We start from the raw sequence: 26,481 nt of genomic DNA, 5'->3' as shown, positions 1-26,481 counted from the left end.
AACTTCATAGTATAGTACGGCATTAAATATGCAAACCTACGCCACTGATCCAGAAACAAGACTTTGTTTATTTAGGAACAGTGTTTTGTGCTAAATGCTAACGTCAGCATGTATATACCATGTTCAACCATCTTTGTTAGGCATGTTAGGATGCTAACCTTTGGTTTCACTAAAAACAAAGAAGGTAACAGCTCAGGCTGATGCGAATATCATTAGATATTTGTTCTTGTACCAATTGAAAATGTGACTTGATATGAAGTAGACAAGCTAGTTGAAATGCTACGATTTTTAAAATCTAAATTACAATTGAATTCCTTAGGTGATCGTGAATGTCTGCTCCCCAACAGCAGTATTTTCAGTCATATGTATCGTTATATCCTTTTCAGAGTAAGTGAGTCATTTTTGAAAAGCTGAAATAATTAGTCAAACATTTGATCAAGCAAAAATGCCAAACATTTGCTGATTCCAGCTTCTCAAATGTGACCATTTGCAGTCTGTGCTGTTTTGCACCATGCTGGATCATATTTTGAAACGAAAATGTGGCATAGCAGTAGGTCAAGCCCTCCTATATTCACTGTACATAAAAAATAAAAAAGTTTAAAAAAAGTTAAAACGCACTAATTTGGTCAATTTATCCAAATCACTCACTTTTTATTGACAATCATGGAACATCTATCACAAAATAAACATTTCAATATTTGTCAAACTGTACATGCAGAAGCACAAATTCAAATGTATGCTTTGCACATGCTTGATTAGTGATTAGTGAAATTCAGACTAATAATATTCTTATCATATTAAAAAAAAAACAACACTTATCCAAGCATCACCTCCAATCTATAGAGGCAATATCTGCAGTTTGCCAGATGGGGATTATCTTATGTACAAAATATGAGACTGAAAACTGGCAATTAATGCTGTAAAACATTAACATAGATACTGCTGCTTCAAAAATAAAATACATATGCTCATGATCACACAAGAGGATTTCATGTTTCAGGCCACAGTAGGTTATGGTTCACAGAATGTTCTTTAAAAACGGTACAAGTGTAAAAGTTTACTTCCCTAAATGATGACTGACACCATCCAGTGTTCCCCATCGTGCACGTGGCTTTGGTGCTGAGTCACAGTGTGTATATTCCATACAGTAAATGGCGAGATTTGGCTCTGATTTGGATGTTTTATTTACAAAAAGTGCACAGTTGCAGTGAAACTGTATATACATTAAACAGCTTAAATATCAATTTGGAACAGAAACAGACAAGACAGCTTCTGGAAAACTCAACATATTAAAACGTAGCAGCACAACCCTCTATTTCATTAAATACAACACAATCAGAATCAAGACTTTCCCCCCTTAAATTATAAACCTCGTGCACTTTTAACATTCAGGTAAAAAGAGGTTCATACGTCTGGGCTCAAAACAATGTTCATAAACATGCCACATGTTTCTCATGACCGTCTCTCTTCAGTATAATCTGATCTCTGTGCATTACAGTCTACTGTTTGTCTGTGGCCACTCCATACATTTCGTTTATTTTCTCCTGGTACATCTTCACAACAATGGGCCTCCTCAGTTTCATGGTGGGACCTGCGCAGGCAAGAAAGACAAGCAGGTTAATTCGATCTGCGTGAGTGACACAATGGCAAACATTTGATCTGCTGCTGCTTTATAAATGTTGTCAGAGAAAGATTCAATTGCTATCCAACAAACTCCACAGGAATGTTGTCTGGCATGCCACACAGTCACAAGTTGTGACCTGATTTCCACCTGGCCTTGAATAAAAGCTGATGAGGCTTTACACTGAAGTTAAAAATTTACAGCATTGGTGATAAGTTCCTCTTTCCTTAATAATATTATTGTATGTTGGCATTTGCTTCAGTTTTAAAAGCAAAAGGAAGAGTCATAACAGAAAGTTTCTGAGACATTTATCAGTTTTTTTTGTTTGTGTTTTATTTATCTTGAGTATCTGATTTCTCTGCTTAAGTTGGACTAGATCTATTTAACATTTTTCTTTATTAATTATTATTATTTTTTCTAGTTCGTAATTCAGTCTATTTGCTGTTTTGTAACAGGTGTGCAGCACTGCAGGCACCCTAAGTTTTATATAGGTACTCAAGTATAGAACCAGCATTTATTTGTCAAGAGAGGCAGCAGGAGCCATGATTTCTTTGTTTTTTTGTTGTCTTGCGATCGATGAGGAAACCTAAAGAAAATGCTAAACCTTTGTTTTCTCTTTTCCCTGCGTTCATTACATCCCCATGGTGCGGACAAATAGTCAAGACAGGAAGAAAAACAAAACTCTGTTCACTCACCCAGTTCTCCTCCACCGACAGAGAAGTCTCGCTCCACTATGACCCACTTCTGCACCTTCTGGGCGTTAGATGTTGCTTTGGCGTTGACGCGCTCAACACCCTCCTGAATGGCGTTGTAAATAGCTGGCTCCTTATTGGCTATGATCTCTGACACCTTGGTGGCTGTGACGCCGTGCTGCTGGCAGAAGTCCAAAGCCTCAGGGCTCAGCTCATCCGTGGGGTCACCGTTGTCGTCGACGACGCACTGTGGACACAGAGAGAAGGGTCATTATTGTGTTTGTTTTATTTATTTAGCGGCTGTGTTTTGGAGAAACGGAAGCTCGGTTACTTTGAGGGTCAGTAGCATGGAGAGGAACTTGAGCTTGTCTCCCAGCAGCATGGAGTTGCTGATGATTGGCACCTCGGCCTTCAGTGCATCCTCGATGGGCACAGGAGGGATGTTCTCTCCGCCGGCGGTAATGATCAGCTCTGTGCAAAAAAGACAAGTTCAAAAGTGTGTCACCTGTTCGCCAGTGTTTTGACAAGACAACACTGCATTGTGTTGTTTTCTTGTATTTTATATATAAATTTTGTCTTTGAAAGAAGAAGTAGCAGTAGAAAAAGTTAGTGACCACCTAAAGCAAACTACACTTCACTACAAGTTAATCTAAAAAGATGAAAAAAAAAGACCAGAGTGCATAGTATTTGATTTGTCATCACACATTCTATAAAAGTTTATATTTTAGAATTTGATTATATAACTTTTTCATCATGTGCATTTCCTAATTGCAGAAGTGAGATGATGATGCTTAAAGTGCTGAAATGATCAGTTGAATAATTCATAGAAAAATTAACTGATTAGTTGTTTTTTTGTTATAATCATTTATCAAGCAGAAATCCTAACCCTCACATGACCAACTCTGAAATCGTACAGGTTTAGTGTCTCATCCCATGACATGAACAATCGTTCCCAGCTCTACTGTCCATCTCATATGATGTGAACGCAGCATTAAATATCTTTAGCTTTGGAGCGTTGGTCCAACAACACAAACAAAAAAGATTAATCCATCAACTGCAAAGATAAATCGCAGATTATTATATAATGAAAACAGACATTGATTGCAGCCCTAAATGTTTCCCACTGCGATGTTCCACGGATCATTAGCAGTAACATTAAGGACAAAGAAAAGCTCAGTGAGTGTCAACTTCAAAACCATTAAACACATTCTTCAAGTATTCGAGTATGTGAAAACCTTTGTATTGTGTTTCCTCAACAATGTCTCCCACAACGAGGAAAACTGAACCAGTTGAACAACCATGACATGTTTATAACAGCTCCTGTGAAGTGTGACGGTGACGTGTGAGTGAAAGTCAACTCTCAGCAGTGGTGGAAGAAGAACTCAGATCCTTTACTTGAGGAAAAGTAGTAGTAGTTTTCAGCACAATGTGGTTGAAGTATTAAAAGTAAAAACTCCTCCTGCAGAAAAATGGCTCCTGTGACTGATATATTATTATATCTGCCATTTTTAAATTGTGAATACTGTACATCAGTGTTTTAGCAGCATCTAATTGTTGTAGCTGGTCGAGGTCAAAGACAGTTTTCACTACCTTATATACAGTTAGGTGGTGGAGGTCTGAGGCTTTGAACCTAGGTGTCCAGCCCCTCTAAAGGGTCACAAGATAAATGTGAGGGGTCGTGAGTTGACACGAGGGAAGGAGAAAAAATTTCTATTAATTTCTCATACTTTTCTTTAATCTTTGCTTTTTGTGACAGATTGGATTGGATTTTTGGTATTGAAGCAAGATTTTAATGACACGGCAATGACATCAGAGAAGGCTTTAAGGGGTCCCAAGCCCAAACACTTTTAGTTTAACCTTTCACTGCGTGTTGTATTTCATAATACAGCTAGGTATCCTGTATATGTCGGCTGATAGGTAATGAGAAATTGCAGTACAGAAATGTTGAACTAGGTCAGTTAGAAACAGTGTCACCATTACGTAGTTTGTTGATAAAATACGTATCTTGATCACAATAGCAACGAATCTAAGGGATCCATATCAAGATTGTTTTTTAATGTTATGTGATTATGTTCAACGATTTACTACTGGCGGTGATATCATAATCTGATTTTTTAAACTCCCAAACATTGATATCAGTAGTGGCCTCAAAAATCCACCATTAGTAACGCTGTATTTCATAAGCTTATATTATGTATAATTCTTCATGTATCTTAAGTAACTCCAGCTGTCAAATCATAAATAATAAATGAAATAAATAATAAACGTAGACGAGTAAAAAGTACAATATGTCCCTCTGAAATGTGGTGAATAGAAATACTAAAGTAAAGTACAAGTACCTCTAATAAATATCATAAATAAATAAATAATGCAGAATGAATGTACTACTTTCCACCACTGACTGTTAGTGCCAGTAAATACTATTGGTACGTGACAGATGCTCACATCATTCTTTAGACCAAGAATGAAAGAGGCTGACAAAGGCAAGTGTATGTGTGTCCCAAACTAAGAACACGTACAGAAGCTTTCTTTAACCACAGCTTACCCTTGATCCTTCCTGTGATGTACAGGAACTCCTGCTGGTCGTTTCTTCCCAGGTCTCCGGAGTGCAGCCAGCCGTCCTGGTCAAGAGCCTCTGTGGTTTTGTCAGGCATGTTCAGGTAGCCCATGAAGACGTTCCGACCCCAGAAACAGATCTCTCCGTTCCCTTCCTTGTCTGGGTTCTCCAGCTTTGTCTTGCAGCCTGGCATCACCTTCCCACAGCTGGAGAGACAAATCACAAGTCAACAACATGCTCATTTAGATCTGATGTGAACAGATGCTGACTGAAAGCTGCACTACAACTGTACCTCTTCTTTGATGTTTAGTGCATATAAATGAGATTACATCTAATTTGTTTTCAAAAATACTGAGAGTTCTTGTTGGAGCGTAAAGTGAAAAGAGCACCAGGTTATGTAAAGCTTTTTGAACAAGTGTGTTTTCTCTTGTCATTTAAAGCTGTTTAGACACTTTGACACGTCCGTCCTTGTAGGCAGACAAATGTTCAGTCATCACACAGTAACTATAGTTGCCATGTTCGATAGTGCTTTGTTGCTGACCTTGACATCTGGTAGCTGCTGTTAACCGAGACGGTGTGTGGGCCGGAGCTTTCGCTCATGCCGTATAGTTCCATCAGCGGCATGTTCAGGCTCATGAAGTAGTCCAGAGTTTCTTTGGTGATGGGGGCGGCGCCTGTGAAGCAGATCTTGCAGCGGTCTAAGCCAAGCGCAGCACGCACCTTCTTGAAGACCAAATTGTTAGCCAGCATGAAACCCCACGGCACCAGATTTTCTCTGTTACACAAAAGATTAAATAAAAGTTACACCAGGGCCAAAACTGAGGAGAAGATTTGTTAGCAATTAAGAAGTGAGCTCAAAATGAAATATCACAGATTTTTAGCCATGCTGGCAGAATGGCTCTAAAAACAGTCTGTGTGCTGGCCCAACACTTTGGTCCCGACTAAAATATCTCAACAACTACTGGATGGATTGGCATGAAATTGTGTGCAGACATTCATGTTCCTCAGATGATTAAATCTACTGACGTCTAAAGTGATTACGTTTGTTGTTTTTAGTCAAAGGACCATTACTGAATGGACTGGCAGGAAATTTTGGTTAAAAAATTGATAATTCCCTCAGGATGAAAAATCCCTTTGGTGATCTACTCCTAAGCTGGAGGTGTTTTACCTGTTGTCCTCATTCTGCCAACATTGCAGCATAACATCAACATATTAGCATTCTCATAGTAAGCATGTTAGCATGCTGACATTAGCATTAGCATTAGCAGATTTGTTAGCATGGATGTAGATGTCTTGTTCATTATTGTTCATCCTGATCAATTATGCATATTGTTTTGGAGTATTTACTTGTCTTTACTTTACTATTGTCTCACCCGTTCATGGCACTGTAGTTGTACTGCAGGCCTATGGACTTGGCCCAGTCGGCCACCCTCTTCCTCATTGGGGATGCCTTGGCACCAATCGCTCTCATCTTCTCCTGTATCTTCTCCCACACTCGAGGGACCCCCAAGAAATAAGTCGGGCGTACCTCTCTCATTGTTGTTGCTAAGGAACCCTGGTGAAAATGAGGATTATAGTCAAGATGGGAAACGTTCATTATCATCCCATATTTGTGCAACTGCAGGCATCCTTACCTTGAGGGCGTCTGGCTCTGCAAAGTAGATGGTGGCAGCAAAAGTCATAGCAATCCACATGTCAAACATCTGCGCTGCCACGTGGCTGAGCGGTAAGTAACTGATCACCGCCTCCGAAGCGAAGGTATAATCCACCAAGCTAGCTGCTGTATGTGCTGTCCATGTCAGCTGCACATTGAAAAGTGGGAGAGGAGTCATAAGAGAAGTTTTTTTTTTTATTCAAATGTTTTTCTTGAAATTTCATAATACAAATCTGCTCATACAGACTCACACACACCAACATCACTCTCAGCGTCTGTCCCACACATGCATAACATAATAGCAAAAAGACATTTTGAAAAAAAGGGCAGAGAAGGTCGTCAGCTCTTATAAAACTGCAAGAGTTTTTCTAGTTGAGACATCAGTAGTGTGGCTTAGCTGTTTGAGGTGTCTTTACATTCTCCAGCAAGTCTAAATAAAGGTTAAATAAAAGTAAAAGAAAAGTCTTGAAATTATTAGTTGTTTAATTGATCAACAGGAAAATAATAGGCAACTATTTTAATAATTAATTTGGACTTTAAGTCAAATAAAACAAGGAATTTGAAACACCATCTTGCGCTCTGGGACAGTTTCTTGACTTTTGAATAAACAAAATGATTTATTGGTGTTGCAGAATTTACCGAAATCTTCGGAAAAATATACGGCAGATTAGTCAATGATGAAAACATTTAAAAAGCAGTTAAGTGGTGTCAAAAAAATAAAAGCTACGAAAAGGAAATTCTCTTGTCTAGATAACTCACATTGTCGTGGCTCAGCATGACTCCTTTAGGTTTTCCAGTGGTTCCAGAGGTATAGATGAGAGTGCAGCACTCGTTGGCCCGGAGACTGCTGATCACGGCATCCAGCTGCTCGTTGGGCACGTCCTCTCCCAGCTTCATGAACTCTGCCCACTACAGAAATACAGACATAATGTTCAAGAAAATGTTTCCACTCCCAGACTGAACTTAACAACAATGCATCTGTGTGGCTCAGTCACATTTATCTAATTGCAATTCCTGTACCACAAGTAAGAGAGATAATAATTTTGCCCTAAAAATCAATGGTGCAATACGTCAGATGTTTTGTATGTGACTCATCTATTTGCTGAGTAAACGTACTGTATACAAGAATGGTGCTTTCTGCTGCAGCTCGCCTTTATACTGGACAATGGCTTTCAGATGAGGTAGCTGATCTTTAACCTGTTGGGAAAGACAAATAAAACAAGGGCATGTGAGGGCAGATTTTTTTCCTCTTTGCATATAGTTACTACAGGGACACTGAGGGCCGGTGCTGTAATAATAATAACGCTACTCACTTGCAGGATTTTGTCGAGCTGTTTCTGGTTCTCCACAACCAGGATGTTGGCCTCGCAGTTGGCAGCCACATACTGACAAGCCTCGGGCGAGTTGGTCGTGTAAATGCCGGCTGCCAGACCCCTATGGCGCAAATTAAAATAAGAAGCTCAGGTGAATCCACACATTTGCTGTCTTTTTTTACAAATTGGTGCAAATTACAAACGCCTCTTCCTCAACAGGGTTTCTGCAGGATTCACCGAGTTAAATTGAAGACTTTTAAAGACACATAGAATCCATTTTATTTCCTGTTTCACAGTCAAACAGATGAACAGCAGAGTGAAATGAAAGTATGATGGAGAACCAGTATGGATGATATAGCCTAGAATTATTTATTATATCTAATTTTTTCAATAAATTGTAGCAGTATACAAGAATAATTCCAACTGATGTAATTTAATCAGACTCAGATAAGCGGTGCAAAATTAATGCATGGACTAACAAAATTAAAAATGATTAATTTGTCATGTTCAGGGATTGAACAGCTTCATGCAGCACAATCGGTTCAGTTTCAGTTTCTCAGTTTATAAAGTGTCCTGACTGCCTGAAATCACATACAGAAACATTTTAGCGCTACTTTGGTAAATGAAATTCAAGACTTTTTTAAAAGCTTGTGATGCCTTTTTTTTTTTTTTTTGAATGCATGAACTGACTTTTCAGGACCTACAGCTATGCAGTTCATTTTTGTTCTGGCCAAAGTAGGAATTATTATTAACGCTGAGTTACAAACAGATAACACAGGGCATGCCACAAAGTTGGAATTTAAAAAATCATAATACAATCATACAAAAGAAATTATCATAGAAGCAAATTAGCATCTGAAAACATGAGAGGTGAGGTGAGGGGAGGGCAGAGACACGGAGATAGACTTTGAGATAAGCATGGACAGAGATAAATGTGGATTGTCAGGTGAAACTATGCTGAAAGCATCTCAAGCACAAAAGTGGAATCTGAAGTCAAAAAGACAAGAAGTCTTATCTGCCCCTCAGTTCCTTAAATATGATCTTACCCAGCCAAGATGCAGCCGACGTCTGAGATGAACCACTCAGGGGAGTTGAATCCTAAAATCCCCACACCATGGTAACGCTCCAGCCCCAACTGAAAAAAAGACAAGTGTTTTTTTGTTGTTGTTTTTTTTTTTAAGAACATGTATCTTTAATGACACAGCGGCACAGTGCCTCCATTACTTTTGACCTACATCTTGTTTTAGAAGCCACTCCACCTCATGAGACTTGAACATGGCAACGAAACAGGAGATGTAACACAAGCTGTGAATTTCACACACCCAAGTGTTGGTTTTCAACGGCCCATTCTCACATGAAGGAGATCACAGTGAGAGACGGTGTAAATTCTGTACTATTTACAAAACAGGAGCCAGGAATTCAAGGGTTTGTCTAACCCATAGTTCATTCACATGCCACCTGAATTCCTCTATTTATAAAGGCAGAAAATAATAACATATTATAGTGAACACTGTTATATATTTTATCATTTTTCATTGATTTTGGCTCCACTTCAACACACTGCATTTGAATGAAAACAGCTACAACAACTTTCAAATGCAGTGTTAATGAGTTTCTGTGGGTGTTCACATGCATATTGGGTCGAACTCTCAGAACTTGTATCAGGTTTTTTATTCCCAGTACCTCAAATGTAAGACAATGCATGTAGAATAACATTACAAAAGGGATAATTATCCTAATAATAGAAACATGGCAACCCTGATCTCAGTCTGACGTATTATGCATTTGTTGTGAATAACCTGTTGGTGAACCATGACTTGCTGATTATGCACACAAAACCAACAGCAAGCAAGAGGTGAAGTTTCTATCACTCGCTGATGTCTCAGTTCCTTTTAAAGTTGAATAGTAATTGCTCGAAACTGCCTCTGTGTATGAACTGTGTTATCTATGATAAATGGATTTGCCTCGTCTTGCATGGTCTCTGCTTCTGAAAGCTGGACTACACTGTCCTACAGAAGCACAATGCAAAAACTGCATATTTAGTGAAAGTTGAATTAAGACAAGAATCTGACACCTAACCATAGAAATTATTATAACATCAAATTTTTCAATTTTTGGGGAGAAAAAGAACTAGAAAACAAAGGTGCTCTCTTTCCCCTATTATATTTTGATGCTTTAGAGGCTTAGTAATTGTATGTTAATTAATGTCATTAGTTGAAATGTACAAAAGAGCTGAGAGAGAGGAACAAGAACACATTTTATTTGTAGATACTGTGTTTTCCCTTTCGATTGTCCAAACATTGAGTGCAACATTAGCATGAAATGTTATTCTAGGTTTCATGTAATTGCTGTGACAATGATTAATAATCAGCATAGACAGCATAAAATTAAGGTTTTTATAAGTTATATAACTGTCACACAGTTCAAGAGTATTTTTTTCTTCTAATTATTGTTATTATTTTTTCTCAACTTTCTCAAATGATCTTAAATTAAATCTAAAAGCCAGCACTGTATTTTCACAGTCTGTTTCATTAAAAATCAATGTGCCTAGGTAGAGGCTACAAATGAACTGCCCAAATACTTCCTGATTGTCTTCCTGTATTTGAAGCACACCGTATTATATACTTTTGCATAATATATTCAGAATAAGTCAATTTGCAAACAAACCTTGAGAAAACTTTTAGCAGCTGCCCGGCAGTGCTCGTAGTATTGCCTCCACGTCAGGGTCTCCCACTGGCCCTCTTTCTTGGAAACCAAGGCAGGAATATCCCCAGAGCTGTCCACCGTCTGCAGGAACATCTGATGGATGGTCATGGGAGTCTCCGAGGCTTTGCCCGAACCCTCCATCCTCAGCCTGACTGCCTCGTCTCTGCTGGTGCTCCATAGCCGGTCAGCTGGGGCCAGAGTCGTTGCCACATTCGCCGAGGACAGTGGAACTGCCTTGGGCTCTTCTGTATTGGGACAACAGGGGCAGCCAAATTTACCCGCCATGAATGACAAGTGTATTTCAGAAGATGACGACACCGCACCAAGACACAGCAAGTTTGCCCTTTAAGCGAAGAGCCAGGAGTATGAGAGGACTGCAGAAACCCGTGAGTGTGTTACACCTGCTGTCTCAGCAGCATGGTCTGCAGAGAACAGGGAGCAGCGTTGTTGTTACCTGAGACTCAACAGGAAGCTATGGAATGTCTCCACCTACCTACCAATCAGGTTTGGTTAGAAGAAGTATCAGGGTTTTCCAAAGCAGAGTTCAATTATTGGATTAATGCATGAAAGAACACAGACAAAGTAAAGTGTAAACTGTTAAAGTGTAAACTGTTCACTAAAATTCCCTGCAAGGTTATTTTTTGCCACTTAGAACAAAATTAAAAGTCGAAACATGTCATTTCTCACCTTTAATGCTTTAAATGAATGCAATTATCTCTATTTTTTCTATGCAACTTTAGCTTCCTACACTGTACTGATTGTTTCAAAGGGACAGCATGGTGACAAGCCTTTTGAAATAACCTTTAAACCTTTAAACTTACAACATTGAGAAAGAACCCCTAAGCTGCACTTCTCTTCATCATAATCAAGACTGAAGTTAAAAGGAATCTTGACCATGACTGTGGAAAAAAACGTCAGCTAATTCACTCCTAATGGAACCAATTCATCGGTTCAGTCCCACAAATATTTTTTTCAAACCTTGCTTTGTGTAAAACAATCATTACATTTAGATTTTCTTTTTTCTGTGATGCATTTTATTGTTGCTGTCTACATGTTCCTTTTGGTTTAACTTGAAAACCCTGCTGTTTTAAAACACTTATATACTTAATATCGTTCATTCAGCTGCAGATAAAGTAGCTTTTTTTTGTTGTTTTTTGACTTTTTAAAGTAACATAATGTCGATTCACAACCCTTTTATAGGCTGCATACTGTATGTTTCTACATTTTGAACTAAAGAGTGATGCTGCCTTCTCAGACTGTATCATTTGAATAGTTTTTCAGGCCTGAAGAGATAAAACTATTCAGAATTCCACAATGGAAAAACAAGTCAGAAGAAAATACACAGTATTTGTGGAGCAGCAACTCTACAGTAAAGTGTTAAGTATATTCTGTAGAAATTTTCACTTCTGGAGCAGTTCACTGGCTCGGATTAGCTCCTCTCTCCTGACATTACACTGATTAACATTGTTACCTAGTGAAAGTCCTTCAACAGCTTCCTCCAGCTCATGAGAGCTGGGAGCTTCGGTCGCTGCCTCAGGCTTGCTGGAAGGACGAGTCTCCTGGATCGCCGAAGCTGATGTTGCACTGAGCTCAGCTGCCGTGGCTTCTCCGTTAGCGATGGGAGTGGAGTGGGTCTTTAAGTTGGTGGATTCTGGCAGAGTCTGTGCTTTTTGGGAAGGGATGCTGTGACAGAAAACCATTTAAAGGTTATGAATGAGAACTGATAATGTATAAACGTGAATTTTAGATTCATAATTTAAACCCAAAATAGCGCTAAGTGGATCAAATCTTCATGAGAATCACCTTGAAGCTGGTTAAAGATTTGTTTCCAACTTTGGGACTTGCATTATTTTCCATACCTCTCAGTATTACCATCCATGACCGCAACATCGTTGCTCACACGTGAATCTTCTTGGCTGCTCATCTTGCGTTTGCTGGAAACAGAGAAAAACTATGTTCAGTGGACGTGAAGTAAAATCTGCATTAAAACACTTCAGATGTCCTCAGCTGAGGACCCTCCACGCAGATAAGATCATCCATTATGAAACAGCATGGCTCTGCTTATTTATACCAGACTGACGTTCACTAATGTCATTGCAACAGAGCCAATGACCGACAATGCTAGTAATCACGTACAGCAGTGGTCTACATGTTGAAACTGTGTATACTGTGCCAGACAGCATTGGGACATCTGTATGAACTATTGATACTCAACTTTGATCCAAATAGACACACTTTGAAACAGAATACGCTGCATCTCTGTCATCACTGGCTAACTACTTTTTTTGTGAACATTTTTAAATGACAGCTGGTTACTTTTTATTTAACTTGGCTTTTAATTAATTCTCTCATATTTTATTATTCTTATTGGTTTTTGATTTTATTTTCATTTTCATAATTTATCATCTACTGTCTTTCTATTGTCTAATTTCGTTGTCCTTCTATTCGCCCTTATTCTATTGTCCTATTTCATGTTTTATTGTAAAGCACTTTGACCAACATCTTTTGCATGAAAGGTGCTCCATAAATAAAGTTTATTATTATTATTAATATCAACCTAAGATAACAAAGGTCAACCAGGGTGTAAGGTATTAAATAAAATGTAAATATTGTTAAGCAATTGTCCTCAACTCTTTTCTCTTGTGTCTGTGCTGCAGACAGTGACAGTGATGCCATCTGGTGTGTATATTCTGCAACAGTAGAAACAATTCACACGTCTTCAACTGTCAAAAGTAATCAGTCAATCAAAACAAATTAGTGAGACATTCTCCGACAGATATAAAAGCTAGATTTGTAATAAGATCATATAAGATTAAGATCAGTCAACCCAGCAGAATCTCAGTGTGACCTCTGGTTTTTAAGATAACTTTGGTCAAGATTTCTGTGGACCAAAGTTCAAACACTTACAAAACTACAGTGTGGCAATATGAAGTGGCACCAGCAAAGTCTTTGCTCTGGATGAAGCAATTATCAATTAAAGTGCACACAGAGTAGATTTCAGTCTCATTATTAGCTTGGACTTGTACATTACCCAGAAAGGAGATGTTGAAGAAAGCCGTGCATTAAATTGAAAGTAGTGAACAAAAAAAGAAGAGAAAGATGAGTTCTACAGTCCCATGGGAAAAAGTGAAAATCCAGCGTAGTTACAGATGTTTAGTCTCAGAATGTGACAATGAGCTCCAGGTAAGGACGAGTCATGTTTGCAGCTATTTGTTTGGCTTTTAACTCAAGCCAATCAAAAGACTGTGTCTCTGTTGACTAAACAACAGAGGTCGAGGAGCCTGCTCATATCAAATGGTGGCTATACTGTATTCATCTCGTATTCATGTGTTTGTCTCTAACACATATATATTTACCATAAAGTACATCCCCAAGGGCTGGTGAATTCAGTTTGCCTCTGTCAACATGGCAGACTCCACCACTGTGTGCACAGTGGAGTATTTTACTCAGTGTTAAATTCATCAATTAAACTGTGAAATTCAGTCAGCTGACGTAAAAAAAAAAAAAAGAAGAAAGAACTGGAACACGTCAATAAACAAAGAGTTTCTATGTGTAACTTGATGTGGAAATCCCCATACGACACATGCAGGCCCTGAAGCATTTATGACAACAAGAGACATCCTACCCAAGTCTTTACACACTTAAATATCAAAAAGCATGAAGTGGTAAATATAAATGAAAGCCTACCTTGTGCAGGGACAGCACTGAATGGCAGGAGCAGTCAGGTTCAGGACAGGCCTGGATCAACCTTTGCTCGTCGCAGTTACTCGACTGTTACTCCCTGGAGGAAATATCAGCATATAGGGGGGTTGTGTGAGGGCATTCACTCACGCCTTGTCCAGAGCAACGTAGACTTGCACAATCCCAAGAACACCTGCTGCTGAGGCCGTGTCCACCAGTTAAAGATCCACCAACAAACTTGACCAAAGGTTATGGCTCCTCAAGGTGAAGAAGACCTGGAACCTGACACACAAACAGTGCGCAGCTGGTGCAAACCGGCTTTGTTTATATTAAATATAGAAGCTGACAGCTGTTGACACTGGTGACGTTCTAAAACATTTAACACTGTAAAGATTTAAGTATCCTATAAAGCAATGCTTAGCGGGTGGCTGTATGTTATCGAGGCTTTTATTATCCCAAATTGACAAATGAAGATTGTCATTATCACATTTACATGACAGGGCCTGTCAGAGGAAATAATGATAAAACTAGATAAGTTCTCTCTGGTTTATGAGGATACATGAGACTTTGACCCATAAAACAGTTATTCAATAGATGAACAAAACTTGTGCAACTTCTGCTTTTTCAACCAGATTGTCACATCAGGAGAGAAGAGTCGAGATGTTGGTAATCCGAGTTAAAATACACTAAATATTAGGAATATTTCTCTGATATCATGTTGGAGAAACCTCTGCACTCCTCTCAACCTACACCTGTTTTTTGTGATTGGTATGAAGTGCATAGAGATCAGTGAGTGGATATGATTTTTATTTGGGATCATTTGCCAGTGCACTTCATGGAATCAGCTTAAAATCTAAAAAAAATAAAAAAAAATGAAACTCTCTCTAGTGTCATTAATCCAGGTCTCATTTCCTCTTTCCTCCTGACCCATCTATGTATATCCCACAGTGACGTTCAAGAAAGTACACACTGTTTTGTAATTAAATATGGAGGAAAGTTCACCCCCCCCCAAATGACACACAGTAACCCTCACTCACGGGCACCAAGGTCACTGAAATCATACCACCCAGTCACACCACAGCTTTCCCTTCTCCAACACTCACTGCCAGTGTGTGGGCACATGCCGACCGTGGAGGTGGTGAATGATTAGTGAGGGGGGTCATCAGTGTTAGCTCTACACTTGAGAACATTTTCAAATGTGTTGTATATGAATATTAGATTTTCTGCCTTAAAACAGCATTTATCAAAAGTTTATAAGCTGCAAGTAATGGATTTGTTAATGGTTAATACGTCATTTACTAATATTTATAGTTACTATTATTTATAGATCAGTTATAATCCATTAATACACCATAATAAGTCTGCAGTTGATAAATGGATAGAGGTTATAAAGAACTGGGTTGAGTTTTCAGCCTCCATTTTTGGAAGCAGCATCTTTATTTGCAGTCATATCAAGAGGACTCTTCATTTTTTACAATTTTTTTTACATTTCTTAAAATCAACATATTTACATTTCATATTTTGTGTGGTGAAGTGAGTTTTTTGTGCAGGGGAATACAAACTTTTGCATGAACTACACCCATCATATGTTGCTCATGGGATTAAACACGTGAAAGTAGATTAACTGACAGACACATTAACATCAACATGACACCATTATCCTGGTGGCCAAGTCATACGTCTTCCTCCCAGTACGTGGACGTGAAGGTGGTAAACTGACTGAGCGCCGTGCTTTCCGTCGTTGATCACTGTGGAGGGCAGAAACATACCCAGAATTCAATGTGGAGGTAAATAAACAGCCTGTATTTTCACATTAATGGCTGCAGGCCCGTTACTTTTATCAACTATATAACTTACCCACTCTGTATCCTTCATCTAGAGATTGTTGCTTTGCCACATTTTTGGCGACAACCAACAAATGTCCCAAGAGCTGAAAGTCGGGAAAAAAAAGAGCTCAAGACATGATTTTCATTGGATGTGTCCGACATTTGTTGTTACCCATTACTCGACGATGGGTGAACTGGAGGTGCAGCAGTTATGACTTTTCAAAAATTAACATTTTGAGTGTGAATGGACATTGGAGGAAATTCTGTGGCAAAGGACCCATGTTGGACCATTGCCCCAGTTTGTGGCCCTCATGCATTAACATACATTTGGGACAAAGAGCCTCAGTCTTTGTCTTTTCTAAAGTTAATTAAACCTCAGTGATTGAAAAAACCAAAATAAAAACACTTACCGTTGTGTATCTGAAGATTCTTCTAACCATCTGGATTAAGAAATATTCTATTTAGTGAAGTTTTTTTTAACTTGTTTCCCCCAGTCACGCCTCCGTTTTCAAACCAAAACAAAGACAGTTAACTGGATAGAAACTAAATGATTCATTATAACTAAGCCGAAACTAAGTAAACGGGTTAAAAAACATTTTTCATGCAGCTGATGAGATGGTTTACCAGAATCTTTAAGGATTCTGCACATATGAATATGTCATATAGATATGTCAGATCGTGCTAAGTATTTTTAACAAAATTTGGGGTTTTTCAAACATCACCAGGTAATTAACTTCTATTAAAAAAACAAACAAAAAAAAAACTAAATATGGTTAGCTCAGACACTCAAGTGCATGTTAATACATGAGGGGCCTGGTTGGACGTGAGCCCTGGCGGTTACTAAAAAATTGATCCAGCTATATCCTGGAAAATTCTTTTTAATCTTTACTACTTGTTGCTTTGTGCTTATAAATGTATGTTGAATTTACCTTTAATAAAATGTGCTACATGAATAAAATGACCATGCACTTGAAACTATTGATGATTTTGGATGTTGATGTCCAACAAGTTCAACATACACATTGTTTTAAGTTATGGCAACGACTTTCTATAGTATTCCTCAGCTTAGTGTGAATCTGTCCTGAAGCTAGACCGAGGAGACAATGACAGTAAATAAGATTTTAATCTTAACAATAACAATTATAGTTTGATTTTAATAATGCTGTGTGGAGTTTACAGTATTTGTTTGATGATTTTTAACACCGCTCCCAAAAGTCCACAGAAATGCAAAGTAGGTAAACAACAAAAAGTGTAGTACTAGTGTAGTATCACTACACAGCCTAAAGTTTGTTGACCTACAGTATATTTGCCAACTTCTGGCCTCGGGCTATATTCTTAAGGGTTTGGGCTAAGCTACTTAATTTCAATTATGGGACACTTAATGGTAAATACATTATATATTTGTGTTATATGTATATTTTAGACTATGGTGTGCCTCCAGGTGCCTTGTGCCAACCGTTTGGGAAACATACTTATCTGAACATGAAAATATTCCTGTGCACAAAACAAAGTCCATGAAGAGATGGTCTTCTGAGTTTGGTGTGGAAGAACCTGATTGGCCTGCACAGAGCCCTGACCTCAACCCCATCCAACACCCTTGGCATGAACTGGCCCAACATCAGCGCCCGGCCTCACTAATGCTCTTGTGGCTGAATTGGAGCAAATCCCTGCAGCCAGTTTATGTAATCTTGTGGAAAACAGCTCCAGAAGAGTGGAGGCGGTTATAGCAGCAGACTATTGCCCATTGTGTTGGAATTGAAAATGCAGAACAACCACATATGGGTTTACTGTTTGGGTGTCCATATAGTAGAGGTATGTAAATGTGGTTGCCTCTCTGGGCTCTGTGATACACTGATGACCTGTCCAGTCCAGGGGCCACTCAATGCATGCTAACATGGGCTCCAGACCCTCCATCAAACCCCTGAACAGAACCATCATCAGACACAGAAAAAGTGTGTCCAACTTACCTCAGCATCATCGTCCTTGGCCTCACTTATTCTGGGAATAGGAACCCTTGGAATGACCAGGAAATGAACAGGGGCCTGCGGGCTGATATCCCTGAATGCCAAACACTGATAAACACACACACAAAAAATAAATAAATATATATATATATATATACACAGTTCTAAGCAAAACTTTGGTGACTTCTTCTTTACTGACTTCTTCCATCTATCTGTGCAGTATTTCCTGTGCCACACAACCCAAAAGTAGAATATTTCCACCCTCACAGTTTTCATCAAATGTGGCTCTTTCTTTCTCACCCCACCAGTGTCAGCTAAATCCTCCTGCAGGTCCCTTGGAGTCACACAGGGGTTGTGCTTTGCCTTTCTGCCCAGCATGTGTTTAGTTTTATCTGGAGGTTTTCTTGGTATTTCAGGTCCTGTCTTAAACATCATTTCCTAGTGACACTTCAGAGAGTCATTTTTATGGCCTCTGTTTTGTAGGTGTCAATCAGATCCTCAGTCTGTTACTTAGAGGAGCCCGTGATTGTTGACTGTTACTGAAAGGTTTGAAGAGTCAGACAGTTTATCAACGTGGAAATGTCATCAGATGATGTTTCCCAATTACACTTCTTTACCTGCATTAGAATAAGTCAATTGCAGCCTAATGAGCTAATTAAGTTCTAATTATCTCAAAAGTAGAAGGATGACCAAACTTTAGTACATGCCACCATTAGTTTAATTTTTTCTATTTTATGAATTCATGAAATAAAAAGTAACAGTGCATTAACGTTTGAACAAGGGCTCATTTTTAATACCTGTTTGCTGCTTCTTTTCACTTAAAAAAATCTACCAAACAAAACAAATTTATCATTTGTCCTAGGGTGCCTGCAAACACAACTGTACATTTCACAACTTTATCAACAAGTCTGTGCTAAGTTATCTCTAGACTCCACGTGGAATAGGCCAGCAGAGATAACCATTTACAGACACATGTTTTGGGGACGTGTTGTGATGTTTACCTTCTCATCTTCATAAATGATATCTGCAGGGATGCTTTTGTCAATCACTTTGGAGAAGATGGTTGGAGCTGGGGAGCCGTACTTCTTGCTTGCCTCCTCTGCAAGTCTCACCTCGTCACTCTTGGTGCACAGTGGTCTCTGTGGGTCAGCCAGACACATGACACACAAAATAAAGCAAACATAACATCAAAACAACTTACGAGGGCCACAATAAACCAAACATCTTGGTGGCTGGCCGCTGCAGGTTTCCCACAGCCACCACCAGAGCTGGAAGGGCAGGTGTTGTCTAAATGCTCCAATGTAGCTAAAGGAAAGAAAATGTTTATGACGATAAAAACAAGAGTGATTATCTTTAGAGCAGCTACCTCGGCTCGACAAACACGCTGCAAACAGTTGAGGTGAGCCGTTCCGGTCCCGACGTAACGTATCCGCAAAAACTGGCGAAAATACATAGCTAGTTGACTAGTTAACTAGCATACTTTTAACACACAACTGCACAGTACAAAAATCTTGTTCACAAACCAAAACTCTGCACCCAACGTACACTACGTTGCTGTTGCCTTCAGGTATCCACTTGAAACGTTTTTTAGCTAGTCACGAATGCGCCTTGTCTCTGTTTACAATAGGCTACAGAAAAATGGCACAACGTTACAGAAGTAAGAATTACTAGTCTTATCAGAAATCGATTTGTATATGGGTAATGTAATTAACAATGTTGGGAACAAACGTAAAGAATAGTTTCAAGTGCAAAACTGAAGTATAGCGTAATTAAATGGCCAAAAAATAGCCTTTTTCTTATTAGTTGTTAGATATGACTTCAGTGCTCATTGTCGATTCATTTGACAACCGGCAGTGCGCATATAGGTTCTCAAAATATTATTATCGCCTTTATAATGTTTGAACAACTCAAACTTACGACATTTGTAGTGTCTGTGAAGGGGGCATTTTATGGCTAGAAGGGTCATTCAAGAGCATCAACGGTCGGCGATGCTAACCACGGTGCTAGCATTAGCTACCAAAGTAAATCATATAATATGGCACTGAGCTGAAATAAACTACAATATATACATAGGGATCTATGAACAGATCTCCAGAGACCTAAAATATTGTTTTACTGAATATATTTCATCGTGACTTTCTGTACAGCAGGGGACGCTGTTGTGGGAGACTACTAGTTCATGTGTCAACGCAACGGAAGAAGCTGATGATAGTTTTATACTCCAGTTCGATAGGTGGCGGTACTGCACCTGCAAGGTGGTTTACAACCAAACTAAAAGAAGAAGAAGAAGAAGAAACACCTGAAACATGGCGGCTCGCACACGGCTGCCCTTGCTGTTCCCTAAAAACCTGCCTCCGTTCAGACATCAAAAGCTCGTCCACACAGAGGCTGCGGCTAAGGAGCCCGTGTACCCCCCCATCGTCCCCTCTCTCACGGCTAAAAGCAAATCAGCTCGGCGGCGGCAGGTTGAGGAGCAGATAAAAAAGATATGTGCCTCTTCGGTGGAGGAGAAGCTCTCCCTCATCACTCGTATCCAGCGGGAGAAATTCGTGGTTTACCCTCAGACTTTTGCCCGGAACGCAGACAGATGGTATCAGCACTTCACCAAGACCGCCTACATCCCGGGCCTGCCCGAGAAATTCACCCCGGTCCCGGAGGAGGTCGCCGGGGAGAAGGGCTCTCCGTCGACGGCAGCTCAGATTGCAGTGCCGGGGATTGAAGATGATGCGTTCGCTGACATCCGCTCCATGGTCACTCGTGTGATTTTACAGGAGCACTGGCACACGAAGAAACGCAAACCTTTCCTATACCGAGAGCAGGAGATGATGGTCGGACCTTTTCTGAGAAACCTGTTAACGGGACTCACCTACAGTCTGACTAAATACAACCCAGTGCTCCTCCTGTCAAGTCTAGGTATGGGTGATTGTCAGAAGTGGAAGAAGTACTCACATCTTTTAGTGACGTAAAAGTAGCAATACTCTGTTACAAAAGTCCTGCATTCAGAATTTTACTTTGAGGTACAAAAGCATCAGAATATACTAGAGCTGAAGTGATTAGTCTTGATCGATTAGTCGAGCGTGTGAAAAAGCCTCTCAAATATAAAATGTATGTTTTATATCACAGTAAACGCAATACAAAAAACTCAGAATTAATAATTGTTAATTATAAAACATATAAACCAACCAAAGATATACACAAACTACCAAAAGTAAAAATATTCATGCTGAATGTCCCAATTCAGAATTATATATATATATTATTATGTTTATAATGTTTATTTTCTTCATCAGATATTAATCCCCAGGTGCATTTTTATTGGAGGAGAGGACAGAGAATCATCCCAAAGGGACACCGGAGAGGCCGGCAAGAGCCAACCAGGTTCCAGATTGATGACCACCCGCTCTGTCAGATTCGGACTACTCAACAACTGCCACAGGTAGTGTAATAATTTTCACACTATGGACTTTATGTACTAAAAAAACAGAGCAACACATTATAATATGTCTTTCATTTTAAGTAATGGGAGGAGGATCTTTATTAGGATTGTGGCTGTTGCACAGTGTTTTATATATTTCATTCATCTGTTTTTGGTTCGGATGCAGTAATCATACATGACAAACCTACCAAACTGGAGAAAGTCATTATTAAAGGACACAAATCATTTAAACAAACAAGCACTGAAAGGTGTTATAAAATCACTTATCACTTACCTTCTGTCAGTTTACCCCGCTGGAGGCTTCGTATGCAGCTGAAGTACCAGAGATCACACTTTGTCCCAATGTGATGCCCCTGTTCAGAAGGCAGTACGACAACAACATCTTCACAGGTAACACATGTCAATAAGTCAACAGAACATTAGGTGGAGGGCTGTGGGTAAATGTGTGTGTTGTGTGCCAGTTACATGTCATGGCAAGAAAGTTAAATTTCTCATTATTCAGTTACCTCTTGCTGTCACTAGAGGACACCAGCGTGCAACTTTCAATGTCTGTTCAGTCAGATACAGTCATAGTCTATGAGATGGTTATTTTTCCTGCTGTTGGAGAAATTACTGGAAACAGTTTGCCGTTTTGCTCTTCACGTTTCCTCTGATCTAACTTTTGAAACAAGACACTCTCCCTCCTCTCATTAACAGGCGCTAAGCTACCAGACCCAGCATGCTACGGTCACACTCAGTTCCACCTGGTTCCTGACCGATTCCACCGAGAGCGGATGGCTCGGCAGCAGATGTCTGACCAGGTGGAGGTCTTTCTCCGAGCTAACGGACTGGCCAGCCTCTTCGCCTGGACAGGGGCTCAAGCCTTGTACCAGGGTGAGTTATCAACACAGGAAAGAGTCATTCTAAGTACAGAAACCCTGTTATATTTTAACCATGCCAAAGTCTTTTAAAATGAAATTACCTTTTACTGAAAAGAGAAGAAACAGCTTGTGGTTATACTTCCCTCTCACTTTTGTAGGTTTCTGGGACCAAGAGGACGTCACCAGGCCTTTCGTGTCCCAGGCTGTGATCTCCGATGGCCACTTCTTCTCCTTCTTCTGCTACCAGCTCAACACAGTGGCTCTCTCCGTGGAGACAGACGCCAACAACCCCAGGAAGAACCTCCTGTGGGGCACAGAGAGCCTGCGACTGTACGAGACAGTGCAGGACGGAGAGGTGGTGGGTCTGAATGACAGTGTCATCAAGCTGCTGGTTCAGTTCCTCATGAACCGGCCGTAGACTTCTTCGGGTGTCTGTCTGCTCTTGTGATTCTTTGCCTCTATCTGTCTGTGTTTTCTAAGGCGTTGGAAGAAGCAGGAATTTAAGAGAAAGAGCTCTTAAAGATCCAACATGGCAGAAATGAGGAAGTTTTGCCAGATTGTATAAAACTGTAATGTTCAAAAAGCAGAAAAATCTGTGTTAAACAGGTAAACTGAACAAAGTACTGAAAAATACTAAACACACATCCCTGGTTATTATTACTGTGCAGACTGATTTATGCAAAAATAAAATCATGCTTTACAAACAGAGATTCTTGTGTGTCTTTCAGTGCTTACAACTAAAATGTGATCATTTATAAGACGCCTTTTTACCTGTGTCACACAATTTTTTGAAAGTACCAAAATTGAAGCAGCAGAACCAAACTTATCTTTATTTTCCATACTTATAATACACATTTGGGCAGTTGGGACTTGGCGCCTGTCTGTCTGCATGCAGCGCCCTCTTCCTTTATCTTGCTAAATTCCTCACTATCTTACAATACCCTTACCTTACTAACTGATACAGTCTGGGGGTCCCTCCCGGCCCCCTGGTAAGTTGATCACAGGTGTTACACTGTGAGGCCTCTAAATGAAAACACCTTTTGTTTCTACACTCTTTTGATCCATTTGTCATCCTGTTTGACCACATGTCTGTAAGGTCAGCTTATTTACATAAAGCCCCCCCCCCCGCTCTTTGAGTCAATGACATCACTCCAAACATAGTACGAACGAGTTCATAAAATATTGGTAGGGATAATTCTGTCTTCCCAAAGTATTGGTAAGGACATGTCCCCACCGTCCATATGCAAATCTCCCCCCTTGATGTTGAGGTTACACAAACACACTGTGAAAGAAGAGGTGCTTTTGTGACCATCTGTGCAGATACAAAGCAGAAAAGTGAGTGTTAAAGTCAGCGCTCAAAGTTCCCACACACTGTGTGACACTGAAGTTAAAAGAATTTGTTTGTCTTTACTAACTATTCATTACGTCAGTCTATTATTTGATTGTGTGGTGAGCTACAGCTGACTAATATATGCAAACATGCCAGCATAGGAACAGTGGTTATATAACCTTAGATAATTATAAATGTACTCGTCATAGATGCACTCCAGTAACAAATAGCACTGCATCCCTGCTGCCAATTAAACCTGTTCATTACTGTTGAATAGATCCTGCTGGCAGACAGTCAAGCTAACCACCAGCACTAGAAACAGAAACAGAAACAGAGAGAGACCAGTAAAGCTGGAAATTTTTCGGTGAACAGTTTGAGCCTTCTGGTGTCGAGTCCTCACTGCGCGCTTGAATGCTGCAGCTCTGGAGGAGAAATGTGCAATAGATTAAGAGGAAGAAACCCCCTGAGGGCTGCACACACAAGAGAGAAGAACAGCTGATATGAAAGGAAATGGATGGAAAGGATGGGATTCGTTTATGTCTGTGCATGTGAGCATGTCGGTCAAAGAAAAGAGTGTCATAGTGAGAGAGCTGCTGAGAAAGTGTCTGTGTTTATGTGTATAAGTCCTCTCTCTGATGAATGACAGCTGAGCACAGTTGCTTTTATTACCAGGATGACCAACCTCCTTCCTTCACTCCCTCCACTCTCTTTATCTTACCCCCTCCCCTCTCTGCTTTGTGATATGAATACACACTGGACAGTCCCTGGCATCACACCGTCTGATGACGTTCTCACTGAGTTTTCCCCCGAGCTGCCATCTTTGTGTGGCCTTCATCGCCACTGACTCTTTATTAATACTCCCACATTGTCTGTGCATTAGTGGCTTGTATGTCTGTCACTGGCTTCACTCATGTGATAGGAGGTGATTGGCACTATCCAGACCTATCCTTCCACAACAACAACTACACTACAGAATATTTTTAATATTAGTTTAACATCTGGTCTCTATAAGTCAACTCAGGCTGATTTACTGTGTCAGCTGGAAGAGACTGCCCTTTAAAATAATTATTTTCTTGATGTCTTTGTCTTCACTAACTGTGAAAAGCAAGTCATGAGACAGTCTGATTGGTATGAGCCGGTTGGGCTGATCACTCAAGCTGGCAACAAGCTGAATCATACTGGTTAGGGTTGCGTTATGCCGGTCCAATTGTTAGGCACTCAGCTGGTAAAACTTGCTTTACCCCTCAGCTCATGCTTACGGGATTCCCGTAGCTGTCTCAACAATGACGATTAACTTAGAAATAAAGTGATCATTTGCTCACAGCTTACACATATACTGTCATTTCATTAACAAAATTAAGCACATGGAGTTTTAACAAAAACAAACAAAAGAAAAAAATATTGATTTTAAAGGATGGTTTTAAAACAGATTGATGACACTTTATGCTTTTAAACTTTAGACAAATATTTATATACAGACTTTATAGCAGGGAAACACTTGCATTTATTTTTTCATTTAAAGATCTGGTCAGATTCGATGTAATTTTCCTGTCTGTGTATGTGGGTGGGCTGCTGCTGGTGGGACTCAGGAATGTCAGGGGTAACAAAAAAAAAAAGAGGGGGAGTTGGTGGCTCTGGAGGGAGTGAGGGGGGTCAGAGGTCGTTGGATATCATGTTTCCAAGATGAGCTGCATGGTCAGAGACTTCAGGAGCCTTTTCTCATGAAGCATGGCCCATTGAGTCATGAACATTTGCTTAAGACATACTCCCACGGTTAAGAGATTTGATTTTGTTGTCTGACAAAAGGCTGTAGCTGCTGTGTCGTCCTACGCCTGCGTATCTGTAGCGCACTGAAATTCTGCAGTTAGCAATAACCTGAAGTAGTGAATGTCTTGTCTGTTCCTCTTCCTAAAGTACTTTCCAACTCCTGCTCATTCAAAAGTTCTGTATAAATGACTTGCTAATGTTATTTACTTACATTCACAATGGTACCTTGAGACGGTATCTGGTCTTCTCAGGTCTTCTCCCAAAATATCATTTGAGAATTTAAAAGAAAACTTTTTTTTTTTTTTTTGCCACAAAAAGCTACAAAATATAAACAAGAAAACCGAATAAAAGTGGCATCACCGCTGAGTGAAAACAGACCTCTCTTGTCCTGCGTTTATGAAACATTGCACTGTGCTGAAAACTGTCCTTTCCAAAGTGTGTCGTTACAGGAAGTAATGTAGTTAAATGCCATTTGAACTGAAACTAATTTAGTTTAAACTCTGCGCTCCTGTAGTTTATCTGTATAGATTTCTGTATTGGTGAAAATCTGCCATGTACTGGTCAAAATCTCTCTCTGGGGACAATAAGCTGAAAACTAAACCTTAACACTAAAAATAGGTATTTGGGGCAGAGTTAGTTTGTCTTTGTGAGTGTGTGTGTTTGTGTGTGTGTGTGTGTGTTTGTGTGTGAGTGTGTTTGCATTGATGGAACAGGGGTGGTAACCATAGAGCTGAGCTCGGGAGGGGTGTTTGTTGACGAACAACATACCAGTGTGTGCCTCGTGTGTGTGTGTGTGTGTGTGTGTGTGTGTGTGTGTGTGTGTGTGTGTGTGTGTTTGATGACCTAGTTCAGCACAGGTAAAGATCGTGTGTCTATTTAAAGAGGGTGATTCTCTGTGAGCAGCTGATAGCCAAAGTGTTTCTGTGGTTGTTTCCCTCCAGTCTAAACTGTGAGGAGGCTTCAACATTATTCTGACCACAGAAACCCCCAGTGGACACACACATATATTGGAAGCACTATCTTGTGTTACACGGTGTTGAAAGGAGGGTTACCGTCCTCTTCTCCTGCAGATTT

At 39.8% G+C, this 26,481-nt stretch overlaps 3 protein-coding genes across 5 annotated transcripts; 1 reads left to right on the top strand and 2 right to left on the bottom strand.

The window, feature by feature from the left end:
* Nucleotides 1-621: 621 nt before the first annotated feature.
* Nucleotides 622-14,482, bottom strand: LOC111654910 (long-chain-fatty-acid--CoA ligase ACSBG2-like). 2 transcript variants are annotated; one of them, XM_023406081.2, is made up of 15 exons: nt 14,231-14,482; nt 12,403-12,477; nt 12,015-12,226; nt 10,505-10,788; nt 8,884-8,972; nt 7,838-7,958; nt 7,641-7,721; nt 7,284-7,433; nt 6,505-6,672; nt 6,244-6,425; nt 5,412-5,645; nt 4,859-5,076; nt 2,645-2,784; nt 2,317-2,560; nt 622-1,591 (listed from the first exon to the last, which is right to left on the bottom strand). In XM_023406081.2, the coding sequence occupies exons 2-15, from the start codon at nt 12,465-12,467 to the stop codon at nt 1,500-1,502; spliced, it is 2,280 nt and encodes a 759-aa protein (XP_023261849.1). In that variant the 5' UTR covers nt 12,468-12,477; nt 14,231-14,482; the 3' UTR covers nt 622-1,499. The 2 variants fall into 2 exon arrangements, with proteins under 2 accessions (XP_023261849.1, XP_087030081.1); XM_087173955.1 differs by lacking the exon at nt 14,231-14,482 and adding an exon at nt 13,575-13,713.
* A 1,142-nt stretch (nt 14,483-15,624) lies between these two features.
* On the bottom strand, nt 15,625-19,588 carry hint2 (histidine triad nucleotide binding protein 2). Of its 2 annotated transcripts, XM_023406106.2 has the most exons (6): nt 19,381-19,588; nt 19,016-19,153; nt 18,018-18,122; nt 16,461-16,490; nt 16,082-16,154; nt 15,625-15,972 (listed from the first exon to the last, which is right to left on the bottom strand). In XM_023406106.2, exons 1-6 carry the CDS (start codon nt 19,465-19,467, stop codon nt 15,881-15,883), a joined length of 525 nt encoding a protein of 174 aa, XP_023261874.1. In that variant the 5' UTR covers nt 19,468-19,588; the 3' UTR covers nt 15,625-15,880. The 2 variants fall into 2 exon arrangements, with proteins under 2 accessions (XP_023261874.1, XP_023261875.1); XM_023406107.2 differs by lacking the exon at nt 16,461-16,490 and having other exon boundaries at nt 19,381-19,582.
* A 703-nt stretch (nt 19,589-20,291) lies between these two features.
* Nucleotides 20,292-23,018, top strand: mrps30 (mitochondrial ribosomal protein S30). Its single transcript, XM_023406105.2, has 5 exons — nt 20,292-20,927; nt 21,305-21,450; nt 21,735-21,840; nt 22,147-22,323; nt 22,469-23,018. Exons 1-5 carry the CDS (start codon nt 20,321-20,323, stop codon nt 22,726-22,728), a joined length of 1,296 nt encoding a protein of 431 aa, XP_023261873.1. The 5' UTR covers nt 20,292-20,320; the 3' UTR covers nt 22,729-23,018.
* Nucleotides 23,019-26,481: the final 3,463 nt, after the last annotated feature.

This window comes from Seriola lalandi, unplaced genomic scaffold, assembly GCF_002814215.2.
Source record: "Seriola lalandi dorsalis isolate HSWRI2012SDOR001 ecotype SW California unplaced genomic scaffold, Sedor1 jcf7180002054294, whole genome shotgun sequence".
Taxonomy (NCBI): domain Eukaryota; kingdom Metazoa; phylum Chordata; class Actinopteri; order Carangiformes; family Carangidae; genus Seriola; species Seriola lalandi.
The sequence above is the reverse complement of the archived record's forward strand: the minus strand, read 5'-3'. Positions and strand labels throughout refer to the sequence as shown.